We start from the raw sequence: 18,368 nt of genomic DNA, 5'->3' as shown, positions 1-18,368 counted from the left end.
AGAAGAAAGATACAGCAAAATTATCTCTCTGCACAATATGTTAGCACTGAGAAAAGCTGTTTACAAAGCCTCTCAAGATTTATAATCATCAAGAAGAAAATGCTTGTCTGAAACTCTTATTAAAATAAAGAAGAATGTTGTTGAAAGAGAAAAGAAAGAGAGAGAGAGAGAAGATTAAGAAAGAGATATTTATATTCAAGAGATTGTTAAGTATCACTAGATGAATCATAAGAAATGACAGTCATTACAGCAACTACATTAATATCACAGAGAAGCTGTCACTCTTGCTGTGATCTTACTGTCACATCTACATCTAGAAACTGAGATTGAATTAAGACTCCACACTGTGATCTTCTTACATTCATCACATTAAAAAGAGATTTTGTACAAAATTGTTACAATCACAGTGAAGCTGTCACTCTCACTGTGATCTTGATCACATCAACATCTTGAAAATCAAAACTTATGAAGAGAAAGAAATCTGTAAGACTTCACACTGCAGTCTTCTTACATTCATTTCATTATCTAAAAGAGATTCATAAAATCTTCTTGATGCTTAAATGATTATGCTTCATGACATCTGAGATTCATAAACTCTGTAACTGATCACATGATCTCACTAGTAAAGCTGAACACACAAAATCTGCCACAGACACTTCTTTACAAAGATCAGTGACAACATATCTAGAGACTCTAGACACTGTTGTAGCAATATCAGTTATCTCTCTCTCTCTCTTATGCTTAGATCTCTTTGTAATCATCTCTCACCCAACCTAATCTCATTTACAAAGGCTGCAAACCATTGTCACATTATCTGCAACCATCCAATCCTCACATTAACTCTGCATGATGCTTTTGCTGAAACAGAATCCACAGCCATCATCTGCATACAAGAGATTAAATCTGAATGTCCAATCTTGATCAAAAACATGTTACACATCCAGTCAGATGATTTAGATGACAATCTGAAACAGTAAGTAAGCATTATGAGCACATGTCTTCATCTTGCACTAAATATGATAAATTAAATGCAGACAGATGAGAGTCTTCAAGCTCTTGAAATTTCACACTCATGATTATTCAAACTATCTATCACTCATCAATTTCTGAAGAATCTCTGGAACTTATATAAGCAGAACTGACACATTCATTCAATACTGAAATTAGATTCAGATTCAATAAACTTCTTCTGAAAGACAACATTTGTCTTTCCAACTTCCACTTATTGAATTGTGTTATGAAAAGATGACATGATTGAATATACTTATGAAATGAAGATTCATCATGAGCAAATCTGACAGATATTCACACATGTTTGAAACAGTCAAGAAAGAACTTTCTTTGCAGTGCATCAGACTGAGAAGATCTGATGTGAGAGAGTGTTGAATTTGTCAGTTTTGCAGATAATGAAGAGTGAATATAATATTGTAGAACTTTTAGTGATATGCAGATCTGCTTTGTATACAATTTCTGTTAGTTATGATTTCAAAAAACTAATAATGCAGTCTTCATCATTCAGTACATTTCTGCAGTGCACTTAAGAAGTCTCATTGCTGTGAACAATTTATGTATATAGAGTCTGTACTTCATAGTATTAGATAGTATTAACAATGAAGCAGTTGAATCTATCACAGAGTATTGAATATGTTTTCACTGATTGATTCAACAGTATTTCAAGAAACAGAGAGATTAAGAATACAGATCAGATAATGACAACATTGAGTCTGCAATATGTTGTGCAGTGTAGATGGCTGCATACATTGGATCAGAATCCTACATTGAGAATACTGAGGATAACAGCAATCTGATTTGGTAATATTACACAATTGTAGGATCAATGTTGTGCTGAGTTACTATGTAGTGATTACGTTGCCACTACCATCACATTATGGTATTCCACAGATCCGGAATTCCGGTATGGCAATTGTGCACGCCGTTGGCTTACTAAGGACTTGCTAGCGTACGGAGTATTAACCATGGTATTTCGGGGTGGCGGGTCATAGTTCGTCATAACCACTAGTTATCACCCTACTTGATGTACGGAGCATAGAACACACACCCTAACCAAGCTTCTAATCCTCCGTTTAGGTCACTTTCTATAAACACACCCTTTTCTCAGGCTCTTTTTATATGTAAGGTCTTGCCGATTGTGGCCTTGCTCTCTTGATGTCCTCTGTCCAATACGGCGTGAGACCACGCGGAAAGGGGGTTGGTTGGGAAACAGAGTATTTTGATGGCAGTGATTGTGAACTGCTAGCCCAATATACTGAGGGAGGTTTATGTCCAGTGCTGCTTGATGATACGCTACGTGGCGAAAACCTTCTCTGTAGGGGACAGCATTGCTCCTTCACAGTGGTTGGCAAATTGGGCAGAGGATCTTATGCTACAGTTTGGCTGGTCAAAGACAAGTATGTAATGCCCTAGTTTACCTACTACTTCTCCAAACAATCGTCTTAATGGAATTAATACAGTAACTCGCCGCGGTTTTTGGCCTTGAAAGTTTTGACGCGTGATGCCAGCAAGCCAGACAATGATGAGATGCGAGTGATGAAAAAACTTGACAGGCTACTGGTAGCGTTCTTTTATATCTACAAACCTACACGCGAGAAATTCCTTTGCCTTGGAATGCAGCCACTTGGATGTACTCTTTACCAAAGGGAAAATGCGGAACTCCGGCCTCCAGTCGATGCTGATTCCATCCTGATTTTCGTTCGTACTCTTGTCCAAAAAGTGCTTTCATATCACGCCCAAGGCATCAGACATGGTGGTAAGTCCTAGGCTAAATGCCAACCCTTGCATCATGTTATTTCTTACCTAAATTCCCTAGATTTGAGTCCTTACAACGTCACTCTTGGACTACATAAAAATGCCTTGCTACCTGAATTTTTACGTGCAGCTTTTGAAGATGACCAGAAAAATTTTGTGGTTCTTCGAGGTGCCCCAAAGTCAACACTCTTACCCCAGATACCAGCTTACCTGCCGATTTATATTGTTACCCACGAGGGTCATTTGCTGACAGATGGAAATGATATGTCCTCCGTAGAAATCATTGACTTTGGGAAAGGTGAGCCGAAGGTCTCTCGGCTAAATAATGATATGGATACTAACGATTTTTAATGCAACAAACAGCGTTTGACGTACCCTCGAAGAAGGGTACCTTTGGTACCAAGTTATACCAACCTTATCGCATAGCTAAAGATCCAGAAGGGGTGGCAAATGAAAAAACTGACCTTTGGGCCTTAGGCTGTGTGATAGTTTTCGGCTTGACAGATAATCATCTGTTCTGGCTACATGACACTCAGAACAGCTATGCAGACATGAGTAGCAGTGAACAGCTCTCAGTTATCGACGAATATTTGACATACAATGCGTTTTTGGGCGGTCATGAGAACCTAAGGATGGCCGTAGCAAAGCTTATACACTCACTAATTCAAGTTGATCCAAAAATGAGGGACGCGAAGAAGACCGCACAATTACTTGCCCAGCTAGATTCTCATTTATGAGTGTAATTAGCCGTTATTTTTCTGGACATACTATCAAGAAATAACTAGCTATTTATGTTCGTTCTTTACTATTATCAACCTATGGTCAAAGTTCCCAAGAAGAATATACATACAACTATCCTATAGTATCCTTACAGGTGCGCTCTCTTAGACTGTTTGCTGCTCCGCTTTTGCTAGTAGCTGCTAATATTGTGCTGTATTGGTTATTGAAGAGTAAGAAGATTAATATTTGACCTACTTGCATTACTTCAAAAGTGCTTTCTGGCAGAATCATCACACTCAAATCCGAGCTCTGCTCGTGGTAACTAATGTATGGAGTTAATTAGTTCAACTAGTTAGTTAGACGGCACCTTGGCATAACTTACATAGTAACGCAGGTTATAACACACACTAATTTACCCCCGTATAACCACTAGTTTAGTTATTTCGCAGCCCAGAGCTTTTTGAGCCGCAAATCTAAGTAACATAACAATTAGTTAGTTAACTAACTAACTAACTAGTTAACTAAATTGGTCGCGACACCAGACTCCGATTCATGCCTTGTATGCCATCTCTTTCAGTCATTTCAGTCATCGTCCCATCATGACGAGCGACGCTGGTTCTGCTCGCATCCCATCTCCTACTCCAGCCTTTTGCAATGCTTCCTCTACCAAACACCCTCTACCCGACACACCGCTCATGTCGCGCTATGCGGAATCTCCTCAGATGACTGTGGGTAACAAGGGAGATGAAGCATCGCCAGGTTCGACATTGCTTGAATTGGCCTCCAACAAGCCAGCTGTTCTGCCTTACGGCCCTGATCTGCCAGCCCCTCAAACCCTCCATGGAAAGCCTAGCCTCGCGGAGGCTGTGGGACCTATGGCTACAGAAGCAGCAGGTGGTGTTGCCCGCACAGAAAAGTCCGCGAGGGCGTCGCGCCCTATTCACATCGACAGCTCCAGCTCGCAACGCGAAACCTCTGCCCGACGAGCACCCGATGATCAACCGCCCACCGAACAGAGTTCTGTAACAACTCGAAGACAAGGACATGGCACGATTGGATCTGTCTACGCCGGCAATAAGATTAGACATTTAAAAAAGGATGACGGCATTCCACTCTGGCGAAAGGACATCCAGTATGATTTTCTCAAATGTGTGTTTGAAGACAAGACGACCTGCTTTACTCGCTTTCCCGAGGGCGACAAGGGTTTTACGTTCGCTGATCTCTATCTTGATACTATGGCAAAAAGTAGCAAGACAAGCAAGATCTTGAAGGAGAAGCTACAACACGATAAGCCTGCCGCCACCAATATGGCTATGGTCTGTCTTTTGGTGAACTTTGGGAGAATGAACACAACCTTGAATTGTAATTTTGTTCTCACCCCAGGTTCCAATCTAGAGTATATGGAGTGCAACTAATACGAAACAGTCTTCCCAGAGATGCGTGCCCAATTACGAACTTACCACTCTATTCCATCACTTCAAGCTCGGCAGGATTCCAGCGCCTACAAGCAGTTGCAAGACGCTCCGCGTCTAAAATCGATTTTAAAGGGCGCGTCTGAGGACGTCGAACAGCCAGGGACAATTGAGCAGATAAAATGCCTTCCGATCCCTCGAACTAATCCCGTGAATCTAATTTTTGTCCTATCTCAATTTGCCCCAAGAGTATCGGAACTGCACTTTTGCCCCCCTGGCGACTTCTTCGATCTGGTGATGCGCCCTACGCTGAGCAGTAAGAGTCGTGCCAATGCGTTCTTATGGCTGATGTGGTACTATTTGGAGAGCGACTTTTCCGGACCGCTCACATCGGAGAACCCATTTGGTGCTGGTATTGTAGGGGAGGGTAGTGAAGGCCTTCCTTTAAAAGTCCCGGATATGGAACAGCTTACCGACCTCGAAGCTGAGGCCGAGAATATCGATACCCTTGAAGAAATTCGATATGGCGAAGAAAAGCAGCGGGAGCGAAAGAGTGTGTATTGCCCCCAGTACGGAGTCCTCTTTACTCTGTCTAGTTATACTAATATCTTTCCTGTTTTCCAGGGATTTTGGAGGATGATGATATTGTTCTTCGGCACCCGAGGCGCCAGAAGAGAGGTATGTTCATCTGGTAATGTGCCGCATACCTATTGTTGGTCTGACATTTCTGGGTAAATAGAAGATATAAGTGACGACCTAGCGTCTGAAGATACGGGTCAGTTTGGCCATACCAAGAGGGATAAAGGTATTTCAGGTAGTCGCGGTGGCCATAGTGCCACTACCATCACTCCTTTGAATACCACAAAACGACCCCTTGAAGATGATGATATAGGCGGTAGCCAAACGCCTAGTCACCCCTCACGGTCCCGGCCCAAGCGACCTAAGAGGGAGTCGTCGATAAACCGACCTCCAAATTCGCAACCCCAACGCCTGGTTCTGAAGACGAGAATGGAGCAAACACCAGACATCGCCTCTCCTGCGCCTCCAGGTGCCGCCCACCCGATTTTGCAACAGTATAGTTCCGGCAATACCCCAGCTGGGCAACACTCCACCCCTCGTCGTCCACGGCCGATGACACAACACCAGCTAGCACTTGAACAGAACCGGAGGCAACGCATTGACTATGTTCTTGCCCAGCGGCGGACGAGTGTGTGGAACTCCCTACGGACGCGCCGGGAGAACGAAATATCGTTTGCCCGCGCGGGACGGCTGCTTCAAAACCTCCCAGCTGGATACGACACAGATGATGAGAGTTCTTGGGGGAAAGGCGGTATTTGTCCTAACCCTGAGGAGGAAGAGGACTTTGGGGAAGCAGCTAGTTTCTACCTGTCGGTTATTAGAAAAGCCGCGCGAAGGCTTCAACGATGGGACTGGGAGTCGGTTCTGTCCGACGAAAAGGACTATCCAACAAATGGGCTGGGGATGGAGTACAATTGCCCTTCCATGCTAGAAGGACAAGATGTCGAGGCAATTGGCCAGTCTACAACCATTGCCCAAAAGCCTAAAAACAGGTGGACCGCCAGAAGAGACAGAAAGACTATTGATGGCATGGGGGATGGGTCTAAACAAGGTGCTCCAACTAGGAAAACGGGCGGTCGACTTAGCTCGTCTGGCCAAAAAAAATCAAGCGGCGAGAAGGCCATTCCGAAAAGGGGCCGAGCTCGCGCCCGCCCATCAACTAAGGCTGCACCCTTGGGAACGCCTGGTGTAGGTGAAACAGCCCATGTGTCGGCTATTGCCAGCAAAGCTGACAAAGATACGGATGGCGAGATTGCGAAGCGCGTTCATGATATCGACCAAGAACCTGGTGGGGAGCTAAGTCCTCGTACACGGAGCCGCATGGACGATGGAAGCAGCATCGGTTTTGGGCCCGAATTCGGGCATGTCGGTGATGAGGATGATGATGATGATGGCGATGATGATGATGATGATGATGAAACTGAAGAAATTTCCGATATCGATATGGATATGTCCAAGGTTGCTGGCGACGAAGACTCCGAGGGCCGTGGCTTTGCCTTAGAGCGCGATGTTAATGCTAGCCATCTGGGTGACGAAGAGAGTATGATGGAGACTTAAAGCGCGCAAACCCTGTTTTGTTCTATGTTTCTAATCTTTAAGTTATTGATAGAACATTTAGTAGTGATCACTTGAATTAATTCTAGCCTTAGCTGAGGCCGGGCCGCCGCCGCATCAATATTATCCCGATCCGGTAGTTATCTGACTCAGCAGTCAGACCAATCACCACGTGGTGGTTCTTGTCGCGTGTGGCGCTCCGAATCATCATATCCTCAGAAGTGTAGCTTCTTCACACCCGCTTGCTTGCTGCTCTCTTCTTGCGCGTACGCAACGCACGTACCGTTATCCTTCTTCCAGTACTCTATCTATACTGTTTGAACTCTAAGTAATCTTTGCCGCTGACCACTCCAATTTGCGTTGACATGGACTCCGAGTCACGGACCCTCCGCCCCCGTCCCCGAAAGACCTTTGACCTTCCCTCTGCCGAGTCCTCGCAACCCGGAACTCCAGCCGTCGAGGAAGCTTCTAGTATCCTGAACGCCAAAAGCTTTAAAAATGAAGATAGTTTACTTCCTTCTCAATCCATGATGAATTTAACCTCGCCCACGCTATTCGGCATATACTCGCCTACCGCATTCGATGGCGTGAGAGATGATCTGAACACGCCGTGGGGTACGGGTGCGCAAACGCCTGATTTACGGAATGCTTCAAGAGACGGTGGAGCGTATCTTTCGTCAAGCGCACAGTTCGCATCTGAAATAGATACCCATCTCACACGCAAGCATGGTTTCAAGGGATTCCTACTTCCGTTTATCCGAAGGAGCGTACTGTTGTTTTTGTTTGGGATGGCTTACGGGGGCATCATTACGCAACTGCACGGCCACCCGACTGTGGCTGGACACGTACCAGTGAACGTACAGAGTATTGATATTACTCGGTCCTCATTAGGATATTTGGGGCTCTGGGGAGTAGCGGGCGTGCTCCTGGGGAGCCTGCAACCATGGTTTGACCTTTTCTGGGGAGAGGGTTTAGTTGTGAGCCCGAATCGCCACAATCGAGCTAAAGAGAACGGCTTTCTGGAATGGAGTCCAATCTTCAGGAGTATTGGTGCCTTTGTGGGGATTGCCTTTGCTATCGTGAGCCCCCGTTCCTTTTTATATTTTTTCGTGGTAGCACCGACTAACCAAATTACAATGGGTAGAGGAAGTTGCCGTGGCAGTCTACACTTCAAGTTTCCCTTACGCTCGCTCTTGTTAACCCCGTTCTCTGGTATCTCATTGATCGCTCAAAACCGGGGTTTATTCTTTCCACTGTGATTGGGATCGCCGGAATGTTCACGCTACTTGGGATTAACCCGACGCTCGTTCCCTCGCCTGCGACTACGCAGCCATCCTCATCAGCCGCTGCTGTCTCCCCTGGCAGCTCAATGAACGGGTCTACAATATCAAATAATGCGACGGTCATGGGTATGACGCAGGAGGGCATAGCGGTGGGAACGTGGATTGCCAGTGTGTTATTTTGTAGCTGTGTATGTTTTGGTAATATTGGTAGGAGGTTGGCTTAATTCAGCGTCTAAACCCAGTTATGTGTTGCAACCGCTTTGTTTATCCTCCAGCGGAGTTTTTTAACCAGATCCTCGTTATATATTTGTAATTACTCATTAATTTGTGTTGGGGGAATGGTCTGGTCGGTATGGCGCGAATCAACTTATGTGTGTATGTACATACATACACACATAATAATGCTCCGTCGTGCCTTGGACTTGTCACGAAAGCTATGAATTCCCACGCAATTTTTCAAATTTCCGTATGCAGACATATGGCTTTTCGTATGTTCAACCATCTGAAAATAACACAATACAATGCAATTGAAATGGACAAGAGTGTAGCATCGATCATTGCAGTCTCACTCATAAAGGATTTCAAGGAATGACACTGCACCCAAGATCAAAGCTGTTGGTTTGTTCTGCATTCATACAAAACATCTGTAGACCTCCTAACATCATGGGATTCCTAGGGAAGCCTCTGAGAGGAGAGGACTGTTGAATGGTTAAATTTGCGTTGTTCGAAGAAGAGAAAAAAGAGAAAAGAAAGAAAAGAAAGTTGGGAAAATTCGAATTGAAAAAGACTGCAGTGCTAAGCCTGTTTCGGGCCGCTGTTTGCCGTGTTTGCACAGGAAGTTCTTTCAATACAAATTCTTGCAAATTGGTGGGGCAGCACAAAGCTGTGCCACTGCGTGAGGGAACAAGCAACCATGGCGCAGAAGTCGGGTATGTTTTGGGCTTTCAATTGCTTCCCGCCCACTTGACGCGAGTCTAACTACGCTACAGCTATTGTCTCCGTCTACAACAAGAACGGTCTACTCGATCTCGCTAAGGGCCTGGCAGAGCATGATGTCCGTATTTTGGCTTCTGGGGGCACAGCAAAGATGATCAGAGAAGCTGGCATTCCTGTCGAGTGAGTACGCACACTGCTGCTTTAAATGGCATTCTTTGCTTGTGGGATGGGTGATAATTTACGCACAAACCACAACAGAGATGTGTCTGCCATTACCAATGCTCCTGAAATGCTCGGCGGCCGGGTGAAGACCCTGCACCCCGCCGTTCACGGTGGTATCCTTGCCCGAAATATAGAGTCTGATGACAAAGATCTTGCCGACCAGAAGATCAACAAAGTCGATTTTGTGATTTGCAATTTGTACCCTTTCAAGGATACTGTATGTAAAGAAGGGGTGACTGTTGCCCAGGCCGTGGAAGAAATTGATATAGGTGGGGTGACATTACTTCGAGCCGCTGCGAAGAACCATTCTCGAGTCACTGTCCTCAGCGACCCAAAAGACTACCCCGAGTTCCTTGGGGAACTGAAACAAGGAGATATCTCAGAGAAAAACCGTCAATTGTATGCGCTAAAGGCATTTGAACATACTGCTGATTATGACGAAGCAATTTCTGGGTATTTTAGGAAACAGTATGCGAGTGATGGTGTACAGCACCTTGCCCTCAGATACGGTGCAAACCCGCACCAAAAGCCCGCCGCCGCTTTTATGGGCCAAGGACGTCTACCGTTCAGAGTACTGAATGGGGCACCAGGCTATATTAATTTGTTAGATTCATTAAATGCTTGGCCTCTGGTGAGGGAGTTGAAGCAAGCATTGGGTTATCCTGCTGCTGCGAGCTTCAAGCATGTTTCCCCCGCTGGTGCAGCCATCGGAATTCCACTGAACGACAAGGAAAAAAAGGTCTACATGGTGGATGATATTGACGGAATAGATGAATCTGCGTTGGCGCAGGCTTACGCTCGTGCACGAGGCGCCGATCGCATGTCTAGCTTTGGTGATGTGATTGCTTTGTCAGATGTTGTTGATGTGCCCACTGCGAAAATCATCTCTCGCGAGGTTTCCGACGGTGTGATTGCCCCAGGCTACCACCCGGAGGCGCTTGTCATCCTAACGAAGAAAAAAGGGGGTAAATATCTCGTCCTTGAGATGGACGATACCTACGTGCCTTCGAGCGATGAAGTTAGAACAGTCTATGGTGTTCAGCTCCAGCAGCACCGTAATGACGTCATTATTGCACCACAGTCCACATTCAATACCATCATCACGCCAAATAATCTCAACAGCCTGCCAGAATCTGCGCTTCGTGATTTGACAGTCGCCACAATTGCCCTGAAGCACACCCAATCGAATTCTGTTTGTTATGCTGTAAACGGCCAGGTTATCGGACTAGGGGCTGGGCAGCAGAGCAGAATTCACTGCACTCGGCTTGCTGGAGACAAAGCAGATAACTGGTGGATGCGATTCCATGACCGAGCACTAAATATTAAATGGAAAAAAGGCGTCAAGCGACCCGAGAAGAGCAATGCTATTGATATGTTATGTTCTAGTCAAATTCCCAAGACCGATGTGGAGAAACAGGATTATGAACGGGTTTTTGAACAGGTTCCTGTAGCGTTTACAACGGAAGAAAGAGAAGAGTGGGCGAAGAAGCTGAGTGGAGTTGCAGTCTCCTCAGATGCATTCGTACGTACAAGACCCCCTTCTGCACAAGGCGGTAAAGATATAGTTTTATGCTGACTTCGAAACAGTTCCCGTTCGTTGATAATGTCTTCCGTGCCTCCCGCTCTGGAGTTAAATATATCGCAGCGCCGAGTGGAAGCCAAAATGATTCCGCTGTTTTTGACGCTGCAGCGAAGCTGGATATTGTCTTTGTGCAGCAGGGTACTCGTCTGTTCCACCATTAATAAAAAGGCTTTGATATCTACTTGGTTATTTGGTTGCATTTTGCATGGAGGAATATGTTGTCAAGTCTTTGTGGCTAGAAGTGCTAGAATTTAAGAAATGTAGAGTTTAACTCAGTTGGGGGCCTTGGGGTGTCAAAGGATGGTAACCAAACCTTATGAGGAGAACAGCAGGACATTCATTCATTGTACAGAGTACTCAGAAGTGGTATCCCTGTGGCAGACTGTCCTCAAGCAGCAGGCCAGGTCTGTTTGTTTGTCTAACTACTCCATACTCCATACTGGTGAATGAAAGCTGGCTTGGTTTCACTAAACCCACTTAACTGGTAACTACTCCGTAGTTACCTAGTTAGTTACTTTTACTACTTAACACATAACTACCTACTTCATTACCTCATCCCCTCAGACGCGTGCTGCTAAGGTTCTTTAGCGCGAATTTACTTGGCATAGACCCACCTAATTAGTAAGGTAGGAGACGGCTCTTCAACATACGGTGAAGGTCTGAGGTTATGAGGCAACCTACTTCATAACTAGGTAGTTAACTAACTTAGTTACCTAACTAACTAGTTGTTAGGTCACGTGTCTAATCTCCTGAAGCCAACTTCACATCCAAAGGTAAACAGCTTCATCTTCTCATGAGCATCAAAGCATTCCATTTCTTCCACTGTCCTTTTTCCTTTCCTCTCTCTTTCCCTCTGGTTTTATCCTACTTTGCTTGAAAATTACGGCTACGGACTTTTTTCTTTTTAATTACTACCCTCCCCTCACAACCGAGCTCTTTATTTGTTGATTTGTTGGCGTCACCGTCTTCTGGAAGTAAGGAATTTCTTGTGGGTGGCTTAGCCTGACGGCCATCAGGAACTATGGCTCCTCTACCGATTAAATTTACCGAACTGCTGCAGGTATTTTTCGCCAGTTGTTTATTGCGCATGGCTGCTCTGTAGGCTTGCTAATGTTGTTTTCTGCAGCTGACGAACCTTGACATTGTGGTATGTATTGCGCACCTCTCAACACCTCGCCAATTTGAATGTTTCATATACTTGACGTCCTCGATCGCTACAATTGCGAGGGATGTTTTAAAATATTGCCTCTGACTGACTGGGTCTCTGGACTAGTCTGCGTCTATCGGGTTCAATTCATGTGTAAGTGCACTCAACGCCTATCGGCGCTGTTCTATTTCGCTAACATGTTCTGTATTTGTACTTAGACCCTTGAATCCGATAAATTTGTTTGTATTCGCCAGAAAGTATCCGAAGCAGACAAAACCCAAGTTATCATCGTCAACCTAAAAAACAACAATGAAGTCGTCCGACGACCCATCAATGCTGACAATGCTATAATGCACTGGAACCAAAACATCATTGCGCTCAAGGCTCAAGGAAGAACTGTTCAAGTATTTGACCTTCAAGTGAAGCAGAAACTCAAATCCGCGGTGCTTTCGGAGGATGTGGTGTACTGGAAATGGTTTAGCGAGACCAGCTTGGGTCTGGTCACGGATGCAGCCATATACCACTGGAATGTGTTTGACACATCACAGCATGCTCCAGTAAAAATGTTCGACCGCATCTCCAATCTAAATGTATGTCCAAAGAGTGTCATTGTATTCCATTGGAATTATTTAGCTAACGATTTATGTTTCCAGACCAGCCAAATCATCAGTTATAAAGTTAATGAGGATCAGAAATGGATGGTTGTTGTTGGCATTAGCCAAGAGCAAGGGCGAATTGTCGGGACAATGCAGCTCCATTCCGTCGAGCGTGGTATTTCGCAATACATCGAAGGTCATGCTGCATCCTTTGCCTCTATATCTGTTGACGGTTCACCTTTGCCACATAAACTCTTCACCTTTGCTGTTCGAACCCAAACCGGGGCAAAATTACAAATTGCAGAAATAGACCATCAGGAACCGAACCCAAAATTTGTGAAGAAAGCAGTGGACGTTTATTTCCCACCTGAGGCTACGAACGACTTCCCGGTCGCTATGCAAGTCTCTAAAAAGTACGACATTGTCTACCTAGTAACAAAGTTTGGCTTTATTCATCTCTATGACCTTGAAACCGGCACCTGTATCTTCATGAACCGCATCTCCAGCGAGACTATTTTTGTTACTACTCCAGACTCCGAATCCACCGGCCTAGTCGGGGTTAATCGTAAAGGCCAAGTTCTCTCTGTCAGTGTCGATGAAAGCACGATAATTCCTTACCTACTTGATAACCCAGCCAATACTTCGCTCGCTGTAAAAATGGCAGCGAAAGCAGGTCTTCCTGGGGCTGATAATCTGCTTCAGAGGCAGTTCGAGACCTTGATTGGCCAGCAAAACTATATGGAAGCCGCGAAAGTTGCGGCAAATTCACCTCGCGGCTTTCTTCGTACCCCCGACACCATCAATCGTCTTAAAAGCGCCCCTCAGAGCGCACAGGGAATGTCGGTTATCCTTCAATACTTTGGCATGCTATTAGACAAAGGTTCGCTGAACAAGCATGAGAGTATTGAACTGATCCGCCCTGTCATGCAACAGAGCCGAAAACACTTACTCGAAAAGTGGCTAGGTGAAGATAAGCTCGAATGCTCGGAAGAACTGGGCGATATTGTTCGACCGTATGATGTAGGAATTGCCTTGGGGATCTATCTGAAGGCCAACATCCCAAACAAAGTAGTAGCTGGATTCGCGGAAACAGGTCAATTCGATAAGATTCTTGCCTACTCTAAACAAGTTGGCTTTCAACCCGATTATGTTCAACTTCTTCAGCACATTGTTCGGGTCAATCCAGAAAAATGTGCCGAATTTGCTGCACAACTTGTGAGTGATGAGAGCGGAGCGGTTGTCGATTTAGATCGCGTCGTCGATGTGTTCATTTCGCAAAGTATGATTCAGCAAGCAACTGCATTTTTACTGGATGCACTCAAAGACAACAAGCCTGAACATGGCCATCTACAAACTCGCCTGTTGGAGATGAATCTTGTCCATGCCCCCCAAGTTGCCGACGCCATTCTTGGGAACGAAATGTTTACACATTACGACAAAACCAGAGTCTCAAAGCTATGTGAGAGCGCGGGCTTGTTCCAGCGTGCTTTGGAGAACACTGAAGACCCTACAGTCATTATGCGCAATATTGTCAGAACTGACAAATTAAACCCTGATTGGTTAACCACCTATTTCGGTCGTCTGTCTGTCGAGCAGTCTTTGGAGTGTATGAATGAGATGTTGAAGGTAAATTTACGACAGAACCTTCAGGCAGTCGTCCAGCTAGCAACGAAGTATTCAGACCTACTAGGGGCCGTCAACTTAATTAACTTATTGGAAAAATATCGCACCGCGGAAGGATTATACTACTATCTCGGCAGCATCGTTAATTTAAGTGAAGACCCTGACGTTCACTTCAAATATATAGAGGCCGCCACTAAGATGGGGCAAATGACAGAAGTTGAGCGCATTTGTCGGGAGAGCAATTCCTACAACCCTGAAAAGGTGAAAAACTTTCTCAAAGAAGCTCGCCTCACGGAACAACTTCCCTTGATTATCGTTTGCGACAGATTCAATTTCATTCACGACCTTGTTCTCTACTTATACCAAAACCAGCAGTACAAGTCAATTGAGGTGTATGTTCAGCAGGTTAATCCGTCAAGGACCCCCGCTGTTATTGGAGGTCTGCTTGATGTAGATTGTGATGAAAATATCGTTAAAAATCTTCTTTCAACAGTGGATGCTTCATCCATTCCGATCGATGAACTGGTCGGTGAAGTTGAGAGCCGAAATCGCTTGAAGATTCTCCTGCCGTTCCTTGAAAATACCCTTGCCACGGGCAACCAACAACAGGCTGTCTATAACGCCCTCGCTAAAATTTATATCGATAGCAATAACAACCCGGAGAAATTTTTGAAGGAAAATGATCTCTACGATCCACTTATTGTCGGTAAATATTGCGAAAAGCGAGATCCCAATTTGGCGTATATTTCTTACCGAAAAGGTCAAAATGACTTGGAGCTCATCAACATTACGAATGAGAATTCCATGTATCGTGCCCAGGCGCGATATCTTCTTGAGCGAGCCGATCCTGAAATATGGGCATTTGTCCTGAATGGAAACAATATTCACCGCCGTTCTCTTGTTGACCAGGTCATTGCTACTGCTGTTCCGGAATCTTCTGAGCCAGATAAGGTCTCAATTGCCGTTAAAGCATTCCTTGATGCTGATCTTCCCACTGAGTTAATTGAACTTTTGGAAAAGATCATCCTAGAACCATCACCTTTCAGCGAAAATGGCAGTCTCCAGAATCTTTTGATGCTCACTGCAGCCAAGGCTGATAAAGGAAGGCTAATGGACTATATTCATAAGCTCACTGAATTCAATTCTGAGGAAATTGCAACGATGTGTCTATCCGTTGGGCTTTACGAAGAGGCCTTTGAAATCTATAAGAAAGTTGACAATCACATTGCTGCCACAAATGTACTTGTGGATCATATTGTCAGTATTGATAGAGCCCAAGAATATGCCGAGCGTGTCGAAATTCCCGAAGTTTGGAGCAAGGTTGCAAAAGCCCAGCTTGATGGGCTTCGTGTGTCTGATTCTATTGCCTCGTATATCCGCGCCGGGGATCCCTCAAACTACAATGAAGTTATTGAGACTTCAACACATGCTGGAAAAGATGAGGATCTAATCGAGTTCTTAAAGATGGCCCGGAAAACCCTTCGTGAACCCGCCGTCGACACTGCACTAGCTCTGTCGTTTGCTAGGCTCAACCAGCTTGCTGACCTTGAAGATTTCCTCCGTACGGTCAATGTTGCTGACATTGAAGCTTCTGGCGATAAAGCTTATGAGGAGGGTTATCATGAGGCAGCCAAAATATTTTTCACTAGCATTTCAAACTGGGCAAAACTTGCAACAACCCTTGTCCACCTTGAAGACTACCAAGCTGCCGTGGAATGTGCTAGAAAGGGAAATAATGTCAAGGTCTGGAAGCAAGTAAACGAGGCTTGTGTTTCCAAAAAGGAGTTTAGACTCGCTCAGATCTGTGGTCTCAATCTTATTGTGCACGCTGAAGAACTACAGGATCTTGTTCGTCAATATGAGTGTAACGGCTACTTTGATGAGCTTATTGCCCTTCTTGAAGCGGGCTTGGGTCTGGAGAGGGCGCACATGGGCATGTTTACAGAGCTCGGCATAGCTCTGTCGAAATACCATCCCGACAGAGTCATGGAGCACCTTAAACTCTTTTGGACTCGTATTAATATCCCAAAGATGATCCGTGGATGCGAAGAGGCGAATCTGTGGCCAGAGCTTGTGTTCCTATACTGTCATTATGATGAATGGGATAATGCGGCATTGGCGATGATGGAACGAGCAGCAGATGCGTGGGAGCACCATTCTTTCAAAGACATCATTGTCAAGGTTGCAAACCTCGAAATATACTATCGTGCTCTGAACTTTTACTTGCAAGAACAGCCTCTACTTCTCACTGATCTTCTGCAAGCTCTCACTGCAAGGGTTGATGTAAATCGAGTCGTCCGTATGTTTGAGAAATCGGATAATATCCCTCTGATCAAGCCGTTCTTGCTTAATGTGCAGTCGCAGAACAAGAAGGCAGTCAATAGTGCCATTAATGATCTATTGATCGAAGAAGAAGACTACAAGACGCTGCGCGATTCCGTTGAAAATTATGATAACTACGACCCTGTGGAACTAGCCCAGAGGCTTGAGAAACACGAGTTGGTATTCTTTCGACAGATTGCGGCCAATATATACCGTAAGAATAAGCGGTGGGAGAAGTCGATCTCACTGTCGAAGCAGGACAGACTCTTTAAGGACGCGATCGAAACTGCTGCGATCTCGGGCAAAAGTGATGTTGTCGAGGAGCTGTTGCGCTATGTAAGTACCGTCCTCTTCGTAGTAGTGAAATTTCATCTAATAAAATCGATAGTTCGTCGACATTGGTAGCCGCGAGTGCTATGTCGGCATGCTGTACGCCTGCTACGATCTCATCCGGCCAGACGTAGTGCTGGAGATGTCTTGGCGGCACGGGCTCCACGACTTCACCATGCCTTATATGATTAATATGCTGAGCCAGCAGGTACGGACGATTGAGATGCTGAAGAAGGATAACGAGGAACGAAAGACCAAGGAGGCCGCGCAGCAGAAGGAGGAAGACAATACGCCCGTGCTTGGTGGATCACGGCTGATGCTGACGCAGGGGCCGGCGAGCCCAGCAGTCCACAGTATGCCTTTTGGTGGATCGATGAACGGAATCACGCCGCAGGCCACGGGGTTCCGCCCATTCTAGACACGGTTTGATGGCACACGATTGTGTTCTCTGTTTTGTCCGTTATGATAGATGCGTTGCTGTTAACCCTATTTCTCTCCGCTCTGCCTGTGCCTGGTATCGGGTCGGCCGCGCGTGCTCACGAGGAGATCTTACTCTTTTTTTACATGTATTAATTCTACTTGCCCGCAGTACGATGCTCTCAAGGTCCTGCCGGCGAGTGATATCCTGGACGTTACGGCGGGGAAAAAGTGCATGGTGGAATGATTAGTTACATGCATCGTACGATGACCGTCTTTTTTTTGCCTGTACTCTACGCGCTGCTAGTTAGTTTCTGCAACCTGGTCCTTCTCTGGATCCTCACTTCAGGGCGATTGACATCCATCATAATTATCGCGGAAGCACAGTCTCCGTGAACGCCCGATGACGTCGCGGCGCGTGGGCATCGCAGCCTCGGTTTCGGGCCGACGGAAAGCGCTGAACTCCGACGGGCAAGGCGGGCGCATGACGGGCGGGCTGGTCGCTACCAATCGCGCGCGGCCATTAGCGGGCGACAACTCCTGGCGCCGTCGCAGGGGCGTCGCAGGTAGTTACTGCTGTGGCGGCGCGAGACGTATCGGTGCTCCGTGGCGGGGGTAACTAGGTAACTACGGAGTAGTTAACTAACTAGCTATGCTGACTCCCACGTGAACACACACACAACAACAAAGAACCTCCCCATCCTCATTCTTATTATCAACCTCTTCTCCTCATCTCTCTTCTGCTCTGTCTCCTTTCTCTTTCCCCTCGCCTCGCCATCCCGCACCGCTCCTCCGTCGCCCCTGTCCATCCGCCTGCCACGCTGGTCGGCGATTGCTGGCGTCGAAGCCCATCTGTACGCCCAGTCCACTCCATACCCC

General features: G+C 45.8%; 5 protein-coding genes across 5 annotated transcripts; all 5 read left to right on the top strand.

Annotated features, from left to right (window-relative positions):
* Positions 1-2,166: 2,166 nt before the first annotated feature.
* On the top strand, positions 2,167-3,503 carry LOZ57_006763 (uncharacterized protein; the record flags this gene model as incomplete). Its single annotated transcript, XM_049255778.1, has 4 exons — positions 2,167-2,408; positions 2,472-2,767; positions 2,828-3,064; positions 3,130-3,503. The coding sequence occupies 4 exons, from the start codon at positions 2,167-2,169 to the stop codon at positions 3,501-3,503; spliced, it is 1,149 nt and encodes a 382-aa protein (XP_049105265.1).
* A 582-nt stretch (positions 3,504-4,085) lies between these two features.
* LOZ57_006762 (uncharacterized protein) lies at positions 4,086-7,034 on the top strand (the record flags this gene model as incomplete). Its single annotated transcript, XM_049255777.1, has 4 exons — positions 4,086-4,848; positions 4,912-5,451; positions 5,523-5,576; positions 5,638-7,034. The coding sequence occupies 4 exons, from the start codon at positions 4,086-4,088 to the stop codon at positions 7,032-7,034; spliced, it is 2,754 nt and encodes a 917-aa protein (XP_049105264.1).
* A 362-nt stretch (positions 7,035-7,396) lies between these two features.
* On the top strand, positions 7,397-8,538 carry LOZ57_006761 (uncharacterized protein; the record flags this gene model as incomplete). The annotated part of the gene is made up of 2 exons (XM_049255776.1): positions 7,397-8,110; positions 8,176-8,538. 2 exons carry the CDS (start codon positions 7,397-7,399, stop codon positions 8,536-8,538), a joined length of 1,077 nt encoding a protein of 358 aa, XP_049105263.1.
* Positions 8,539-9,227: 689 nt separating this feature from the next.
* Positions 9,228-11,215, top strand: ADE17 (bifunctional phosphoribosylaminoimidazolecarboxamide formyltransferase/IMP cyclohydrolase; the record flags this gene model as incomplete). The annotated part of the gene is made up of 4 exons (XM_049255775.1): positions 9,228-9,243; positions 9,304-9,430; positions 9,509-10,994; positions 11,060-11,215. The coding sequence occupies 4 exons, from the start codon at positions 9,228-9,230 to the stop codon at positions 11,213-11,215; spliced, it is 1,785 nt and encodes a 594-aa protein (XP_049105262.1).
* Positions 11,216-12,075: 860 nt separating this feature from the next.
* On the top strand, positions 12,076-17,490 carry CHC1 (Clathrin heavy chain; the record flags this gene model as incomplete). The annotated part of the gene is made up of 5 exons (XM_049255774.1): positions 12,076-12,114; positions 12,181-12,201; positions 12,328-12,354; positions 12,420-17,078; positions 17,131-17,490. 5 exons carry the CDS (start codon positions 12,076-12,078, stop codon positions 17,488-17,490), a joined length of 5,106 nt encoding a protein of 1,701 aa, XP_049105261.1.
* Between the last annotated feature and the right edge of the window lie 878 nt (positions 17,491-18,368).

The sequence above is a fragment of the Ophidiomyces ophidiicola genome, assembly GCF_022830035.1.
Source record: "Ophidiomyces ophidiicola strain CBS 122913 chromosome Unknown scaffold_55, whole genome shotgun sequence".
Classification (NCBI taxonomy): Eukaryota; Fungi; Ascomycota; class Eurotiomycetes; order Onygenales; family Onygenaceae; genus Ophidiomyces; species Ophidiomyces ophidiicola.
The sequence above is the reverse complement of the archived record's forward strand: the minus strand, read 5'-3'. Positions and strand labels throughout refer to the sequence as shown.